Source organism: Grus americana, chromosome 38 (genome assembly GCF_028858705.1).
Source record: "Grus americana isolate bGruAme1 chromosome 38, bGruAme1.mat, whole genome shotgun sequence".
In the NCBI taxonomy this organism is placed as follows: Eukaryota; Metazoa; Chordata; class Aves; order Gruiformes; family Gruidae; genus Grus; species Grus americana.
Genome location: NC_072889.1, coordinates 477,978 through 486,249, shown reverse-complemented (window position 1 = coordinate 486,249; position 8,272 = coordinate 477,978). Strand labels below are relative to the sequence as shown.

Here is an 8,272-nt window from a genome sequence, read left to right as displayed (position 1 = left end):
AGCCCACCCCAATTCTATAGGCTCCATACCCCCCCACCTCTATATGCTCCAAACCCCCCCTCGATTCTATAGGCTCCAACCCCCCACCTCTATGGGCTCCAAACCCCCCCGCCAATTCTATAGGCTCCATACCCCCCCCACCTCTATAGGCTCCAAACCCCACCCCGATTCCATAGGCTCCAACCCCCCCACACCTCTATAGGCTCCATACCCCCCCAACACCTCTATATGCTCCAAACCCCCCACCTCTATATGCTCCAAACCCCCACCTCTATAGGCTCCATACCCCCCCTGCCAATTCTATGGGCTCCATATCCCCCCCACACCTCCATAGGCTCCATACCCCCCCAAACACCTCTATAGGCTCCATACCCCGCCCCGATTCCATAGGCTCCAACCCCCCGGCTCTATAGGCTCCCCCCCTCCCCGCTCTATAGGCTCGATAGGACCCGCCCCCGATAGGCCCCGCCCCGATAGGCCCCGCCCCTCGATAGGCCCCGCCCCCAGAGAGTGACGCGGCAGCAGCAGCAGCTCTGGGGTTTTATTGCCCCGCCCCTTCCCCCCCCGGAGCGGCAGGGGGCGTGGCTTAAGCGCTGGGGAAGGGGGCGTGGCTAAGAGTGAGGCGGAGCTTCGCGAGGGGGCGGGGATTTGGCGCGGGAGGGGCGGGGCTTCACGAGGGGGCGGGGCTTTTCCGTGACGGGCGGCCTCAGTCGGCGAAGAGGCTGGCGAAGCTCTGCCGCAGGGAGCGGATGCTCTCGGCCCCGCCCTGCTCGGGGGCGGGGCTAAAGGGGGAAGGGGCGTGGTCAGGCGGGCCACACCCATAGGACACCTCCCCCCCACCCCATGTCCCGCCCACCCCCACCCCCACCCCAAACTTACCTGGGGGGTTGGGCTCCGCCCGGTTTGGGTGCCAGGATTGGTTTAGGGGCGAGGGGCGGGGCTTGGGGGCGGGGCTGACGCGTGGTGGGCGGGGTCTGCGGCCCCGGGGGGCGGGGCTGAGCGGCAGGGGGGGGGTATGGGGGCGGGGTTGAGGGGATTGGGGGCGGGGCTGCGGGGAGGTGGGTGGGGCTTGGGGGCGGGGCTGCGGGGAGGTGGGCGGAGCTTGAGCCCGGGGCTGCGGAGAGGTGGGCGGGGCTTGGGGGCGGGGCTGCGGGGAGGTGGGCGGGGCTTGAGCCCGGTGCTGCACCCCAGTGGGCGGAGCTTGGGGGCGGGGCTGCGCGGTGGGCGGGGCCGATGGGCGGGGTTGTGCGGCAGTAGGCGGAGTCTGGGGGCGGGGCTGCGGCCCGGGAGGGCGGGGCTGGGCCACTGAAGGAGCCAATGGGGGGCGGGGCTGCAGGGAGGTGGGCGGAGCTTGTGGGCGGGGCTGCGGGGAGGTGGGCGGGGCTTGTGGGCGGGGCTGAGCCCCAGTGGGTGGAGCTTGTGGGCGGGGCTGCAGGGAAGCGGGCGGGGCTTGGGGGCGGGGCTGCAGACCCGGTGGGCGGGGCTGGGCGGGGCCTCGCGGTGGGGCGGGGCCGGGAGAGGCGGGGCGTGGCGAGGCCCCGCCTCCCGGTGGGCGTGGCTGCCCCTGCGGCTGGGGGCGGGGCTGGGCGGGGCCAGACGGCGGCGGAGCTCCTGGGGGGGGGGAGGGGAGAGTGAGAGAAACGCCCTCGTATTGGCTACGCTCTGAGGGGGGGCGGGGCTTTGGAAGGGGCGGGGCTTGGAGGGGCGGGGCCAGGGGCTGGGGAGGGTCATCACCCAAATTTGGGGGTTTCCCAGCACCAGGGGGAGGGGCAGGCTTGGGAGGGGGCAATTTTAGGGGGGGGGGGGGTCCCGGGGTTGGAGGTTCCGCCCATAATGGGAGGGGGGTGAGGTTTTGGGGGGGGGGGCTGTCCCCGAATTTGGAGGGGTTCCTGTGATTTTGGAGGTCACATCTTTGGGGGGGGGGTGTCCCGGGGGTACCCCCCCACATTAGGAGGGGTCAAGTTCTGAGGGGGGAGAATCCCCTGATTTTAGAGGGGGGGTCCCCACATTTTGGGGGGTCCCAGGCTTTTGGGGTGTCCCCTGGGGGTTTTTTTTGGGGGGGGGGGGAGGGTGTCACTCACCCTGGGGTGCGGGTCGCTGCTGCGGGGGGGTCCCCGGCCGGGTGGACCCCGACGTCACCGACACCTGCGCGGCAGAAAAGGGGGGGGGGGCGGGGGGAGATGTCAGGACCCCGTGTGACCCCTCCCCCCCAAAAAAAACCTGTCACCTGGGGGGGTGGGGTTACCTGTGGGCGCGGCCGTGCGGGGGAGGGGCTCCTCGGGCGGGGCAGCTCCGCCCTCATCCGCGCCAAGACCAACTCCACGATCCGACCTTGATCTTCAGCCGCCCCCGGACCCACCAGTGGCATCCAGGAACCAAAAACCTGTGGGCGGGACCTCGGTATTTGGGGGGGGGGGGGGGGGCAACACCTTGGTATTTTGGGGGGGGGGGGGGGGGAGGGGGGGGTGCTGACCTGGACGATGTGTTCCCGCCCGTCGGGCCCCCGCAGCGCCTCCACCCCGCAGATGTCGACGCCCCCGAAGAGGCGGGCGCAGGCGTCCACCCAACCGCGGTGCCTGCGGCGGGGGTGGGGGATGGGCGGGCGGTTGGCCACGCCTCCTTCTGCGTGGGGACCGACCCCTCCCCCTTGCACGCCCTTGGGCCACGCCCCCTTTTCCTGCAGAGCCACGCCCCCTCCTCCATAGCCACGCCCCTTCCCTATGGCCCCGCCCACCCAGTTAAGCCCCGCCTCCTTTTGCGCTTAGCCCCGCCCCTTCCCCAATAAGGACACGCCCTGCCCCATGACCACGCCCCTCGGAGACAAGCCCCGCCCCCCGCCGGACAAGCCCCGCCCCCTCACGCTCACCGTGGGCTGAGGGCAACCGGCTCCACCTGAGCCCCCTCCCCCGGGGGGTCCCCGGCCACCAGCGGCCACCTGGGGGGGGGGGGGGGGGAAATGGGGTCAGGGGGGACCTCGGGTGCCCCCCCCCACCCCCCCCACCCCCCCATGTGCCCCCCGTGTCCCCCCCCATCCCCCATGCCCCCCCATATCCTCATGTCCCCCCGTGCCCCCCCGTGTTTCCGTGTCCCCCCATGTCCCTCCACCCCGCACCTCCACGCCCCCCCATATCCCCCCCCACATCCTCGTGCCCCCCAAGTCCATACCCCCCCATGTCCCCCCACACCCCCCTTGTATCCCCCATGCCCCCCAATGCCCCCCAATGCCCCCCGTGCCCCTCCACATCCATACCCTCCCTGCCCCCCCGTGTCCCCAATGACCCCCCGTGTCCCCCCATACCCCCCCATACCCCCCCATACCCCCCCATGTCCCCCCATGTCCCCCCATGTCCCCCGTGTCCCCCCGTGCCCCCCGTGTCCCCAATGACTCCCATGTCCCCCCATGTCCCCATAGCCCCCCATACCCCCCATGCCCCCCCGTGCCCCCCCATGTCCCCATGCCCCCCCATGCCCCCCCGTGCCCCCCCATGTCCCCATGCCCCCCGTGCCCCCCCGCTACCCCCCTCACCGCAGGGCCCTGTACTCCTCCCCGATCCGCTGCACCCGCAGGCGCTGGGTCCCCCCCAGGCTCCCCTGGACCAGGGCCCCCGCCCGGGCCCCCCCCATGGCCCCCGCCACCACCCCCAGCGCCTCCGGCGTCCCCACGCGCACCTGGGAGGGCGGGGACAACGTTAGACCACGCCCCCTGACACGCCCACCCGGCCACGCCCCCACAATCCCCCCCATGAGCCCCCCCAATGGGGATTCTCGTCACGCTGGGGGGGGCGGGGACACTGCTAAGCCACGCCCACATAGGCCACGCCCCCTCCTCAGGGTCCTGCCCCACCGCCCACACATGCCACGCCCCCTCGAGGCCACGCCCCCTCGAGGCCACGCCCCCCGGGTCATCACCAGGTGGGGCTTGGGGAGGGGGCGGGGCTTGGGGCGGGGCTTGGGAGGGGGCGGGGCCTCACCTTGCCCACCCCGGCGGGGGCGGGGCTGAGCGTCACCGTCATGGGGAAGGTGGGGGCCGTCAGCTGGGGGAGACACCAGTGCTCCCAGTACAGCCCAGTGCTCCCAGTATGACCCGGGATTCCCCCCCCTCCCCCCAGTGCTCCCCCCCCAGTGCTCCCAGTACAGCCCAGTGCTCCCAGTGCCCCCCCCGTATATCCCAGTGCTCCCAGTATGCCCCCCAGTGCCTCCCAGTATGCCCCAGTGCCCCCCAGTGCTCCCAGTATGACCCAGCATCCCCCCCAGTGCCCCCCAGTATCCCCCCCCAGTGCTCCCAGCAACCCCCCAGTGCTCCCCCCGTGCTCCCAGTGCTCCCAGTATCCCCCCAGTGCCTCCCAGTATCCCCCCCCCAGTGCTCCCAGTACAGCCCAGTGCTCCCAGTATGACCCAGTATCCCCCCAGTGCCCCCCAGTATCCCCCCTCAGTGCTCCCAGTGCCCCCCCAGTGCTCCCAGTCTCCCCCCAGTGCCCCCCACTCCCTCCCAGTCTCCCCCCAGTCTCCCCCCAGTGCCTCCCAGTCCCTCCCAGTGCTGACCAGTCCCTCCCAGTCCCTCCCAGTGCCCCCCAGTGCTGACCAGTCCGCGCGGGCGGTTGCAGAAGCGCTGTGGGACCAGGGGAAAGGCCTCGGGGCCCAGTTCCCGCTGCAGCTGTGCCAACTGGGCAAACTGGGACAACTGGGAATGTCGGCGGGGGGGCACAACAGCCCTGCCCAGCGCTCCCAGTCTGCCCCAGTATCCCTCCCAGTGCCTCCCAGTCACCCCCCAGTGATGCTGAGTTCCCCCCCAGTGCCCTCCCAGTGCTTCCCAGTCCCCCCCCAGTCCCCCCAAGTCCCCTCCCAGTACCCCCCCACTCCCGTCCCAGTTCCCCCCAGTCCCTCCCAGTGCTTCCCACTCCCCTCCCAGTGCCCCCCAGTACCCCCAGTCCCTCCCAGTCCCCTCCCAGTTCCCGCCCAGTTCCCCCCAGTCCCTGCCAGTGCCCCCCACTCCCTTCCCAGTTCCTCCCAGTTCCCTCCCAATGCCCCCCAGTCCCTCCCAGTGCCCCCCACTCCCCTCCCAGTGCCCCCCAGTGCCCCCCAGTCCCTCCCAGTTCCCTCCCAGTCCCTCCCAGTGCCCCCCAGTCCCTTCCAGTTCCCTTCCACTCCCCTCCCAGTCCCTCCCAGTGCCCCCCAGTCCCTTCCAGTTCCCTTCCACTCCCCTCCCAGTCCCTCCCAGTGCCCCCCAGTCCCTCCCAGTTCCCTCCCAGTCCCTCCCAGTGCCCCCCACTCCCCTCCCAGTGCCCCCCAGTGCCCCCCAGTCCCTCCCAGTGCCCCTCACCAGGCAGGGGGGGTGGGCGCAGGCGTACAGGGCGGGCAGGGGGTCGCTGCTGGGGACCCCCCCCAGGTGCAGCCCCACCAGCAGCCGCCGGGGGGCCCCCCCCGCCCCCCCCCCCGGGGGGTTCCCGCACCAGCACGAAATCGGGGGTCACCCTCCTGGGGGGGAGGGGAAAGGGGGGGGTCAGGGGCACCCCCAACCCCCCCCCCGCTCCACTGTACCCCCAAAACTGACTCCCTCACCCCAAAATAACCCCCCACACCCCAAAACTGACCCCCTGCACCCCAAAATACCCCCCCGGACCCCAAAATTGACCCCCTGCACCCCGAAATCCCCTCCCTGCACCCCAACATACCCCCTGCACCCCAAAACTGAACCCCTGCACCCCAGAATAACCCCCCTGCACCCCAAAACTGACCCCCTGCACCCCAAAATAACCCACCTGCACCCCAGAATAACCCCCCTGTACCCCAAAACTGACCCCCTGCACCCCAAAATAACCCACCTGCACCCCAAAATTTACCCCCGCACCCCAAAATTGACCCCCTGCACCCCAAAATCTCCTCCCTGCACCCCAAAATTGACTCTCTGCACCCCAAAATAACCCCCCCGCACCCCAAAATCCCCTCCCTGCACCCCAGAATTGACCCCCCGCACTCCAAAATCCCACCTCTGCACCCCAAAATCCCCTCCCCGCACCCCAAAATAACCCCCCACACCCCAAAATTGACCCCCTGCACCCTGAAATCCCCTCCCTGCACCCCAACATACCCCCTGCACCCCAAAATATCCCCCTGCACCCCAAAATTGACCCCCTGCACCCCGAAATCCCCTCCCTGCACCCCAAAACTGACCCCCCGCACCCCAAAATTGACCCTCTGCACCCCAGAATAACCCCCCCGCACCCCAAAATACCCCCCCGCACCCCAAAATTGACCCTCTGCATCCCAAAATCCCCTCCCTGCACCCCAAAATCCCACCTCTGCACCCCAAAATCCCCTCCCCGCACCCCAACATACCCCCTGCACCCCAAAATTGCCCCCTGCACCCCAAAATACCCCCCCGGACCCCAAAATTGCCCCCCACCCCCCAAAACTCCACCTCTGCAGCCCAAAATCCCCCACCCGCACCCCAAAATTCCACCTCCGCACCCCAAAATACCCCCCTGCACCCCAAAAGTGCCCCCCTGCCCCCCCAAAATCACACCTCGCACCCCAAAATACCCACCCCGCACCCCAAAATTGACCACCGCACCCCAAAATCCCCTCCCCACACCCCAAAAATCGACCCCTGCCCCCCATAATCATGCCTTGCACCCCAAAATCCCCCCTGCACCCCCAAATCTTCCATCCCACCCCCCCTAAAATAAAGGGGGGGACACCCCAAAAATGGGCCCCGATTGGGGTCACACACACAAACCCCCCCCCCCATGTTTTCCGGGGTTCCCTCTGAAATTTGGGGGGGCCCCATGGTAAAATGGGGGGGGGTCCCCCAAAAACCACCCACCTGGGCCCCCCTCGGGGGGTGTCGATGGTGACGCTGAGGGCGCCGTGGGTGGAGGCCACCAGGGAGAGCTCCGAAAACTGGGCCTGGGGGCACCCCGAAATCCAGGGGGGGACCCCAATACCCCCCTCAGGGACCCCAATATCCCCCCCCCCCCCCAGGGACACCCCCCCCCCAAAAAACCCTCAAAACCCACCCGGAACCTCCCTGAACCCCCAAATTGGGTCAAATAAGGGAGGTTTAGGGGCACCCCAAAATCTAAGGGGGACCCCAAAACCCGAGGGGACCCCAAAACCCGGGGGGACCCCAAAAATCTACCCAGGGACCCCCAAAACTCCCCAAACCTCTCAAAACCCCTGTCCAGAACCTTCTTGAACCCCCAAATTGGGTCAAATAAAGGAGGTTTAGGGGCACCCCAATATCCAGGGGGGACCCCAAAACCCGGGGGGACCCCAAAAATCTACCCTGGGACCCTCAAAACCACCCCAGGGACCCCCCCTAAAAACTACCTGGGACCCCCCAAAATCCCTCCTAAACTTGCCTGAACCCCCAAATCGGGTGGAGGAATGGGAGGTTTAGGAGCACCCCGAAATCCAGGGGGGACCCCAAAACCCAGGGGGGACCCCCAAATCCCCCCAGGGACACCCCCCCCAAAACCCCCCCAGAACCTCCCTGAACCCCCAAATTGACTCAAATAAGGGAGGTTTAGGGGCACCCCGAAATCCAGGGACACCCCAAAACTCGGGGGGGACCCCAAAACCACCCAACCCCCCCCCCCAAATCTCTCTGACCCCCCCCCCCAAGCCAGCCTGAACCCCAAAATGCAGCCCCATAGGCAGATCCCGGAGGGCCCCCCCCCCATCGAGGGACCCCACAATTTTGGGGGGGACCCCCAAAATAAAGGGGGGGCACCCCAAAACTCACCTGCTCCACCCGCAGCTCCACGTCCCCGTGGACTGATTTCCCCTTGAAGAGCTTCACCCTGGGGAAAAGGGGGGGTCAAGGGGGGGAACCCCAAAAATGGGGGGGTCCCCAAAATAGGGGGTCCCCAAAAATAAGGAGGGGTCCCCCAAAAATAGGGAGGGTCCCCCCAAAATGGGAGGGTCCCCCCAAAATAGGGAGGGTCCCCCAAAAACGGGGGGTCCCCCAAAAATAGGGAGGGGTCCCCAAAAAATGGGAGGGTCCCCCAAAATGGAAGGGTCGCCAAAAACGGGGGGGGGGTGTCCCCAAAAAGTGCCGCTTAAAATGCCCCCCCCCCCAGGAGCCAGGGGGGGATGGGGGGGACCCCCGGGGGGGGGAGGGGCGTCCCAGGGGGGGTTGGGGGCCCCCACCGGGGGGGGGGAGGAGGGAGGGGGAGGGGGTGGTGTCGGGGTTTTGGGGTGCCCCCCCCCCTCCCCCCCCATACGTACCAGTCGGTGCCGGGGGGGGCGATGACGAGCAGGAGCGGGGCGG

The 8,272-nt window shown here is 68.8% G+C and overlaps 1 protein-coding gene across 1 annotated transcript; it reads right to left on the bottom strand.

Moving 5' to 3' along the window:
• Positions 1-357: 357 nt before the first annotated feature.
• On the bottom strand, positions 358-7,790 carry SYN1 (synapsin I). The gene is made up of 11 exons (XM_054808560.1): positions 7,745-7,790; positions 6,824-6,906; positions 4,583-4,672; positions 3,972-4,034; positions 3,527-3,669; positions 2,867-2,935; positions 2,474-2,576; positions 2,246-2,383; positions 2,082-2,145; positions 880-1,611; positions 358-782 (listed from the first exon to the last, which is right to left on the bottom strand). Exons 4-11 carry the CDS (start codon positions 4,011-4,013, stop codon positions 358-360), a joined length of 1,716 nt encoding a protein of 571 aa, XP_054664535.1. The 5' UTR covers positions 4,014-4,034; positions 4,583-4,672; positions 6,824-6,906; positions 7,745-7,790.
• Between the last annotated feature and the right edge of the window lie 482 nt (positions 7,791-8,272).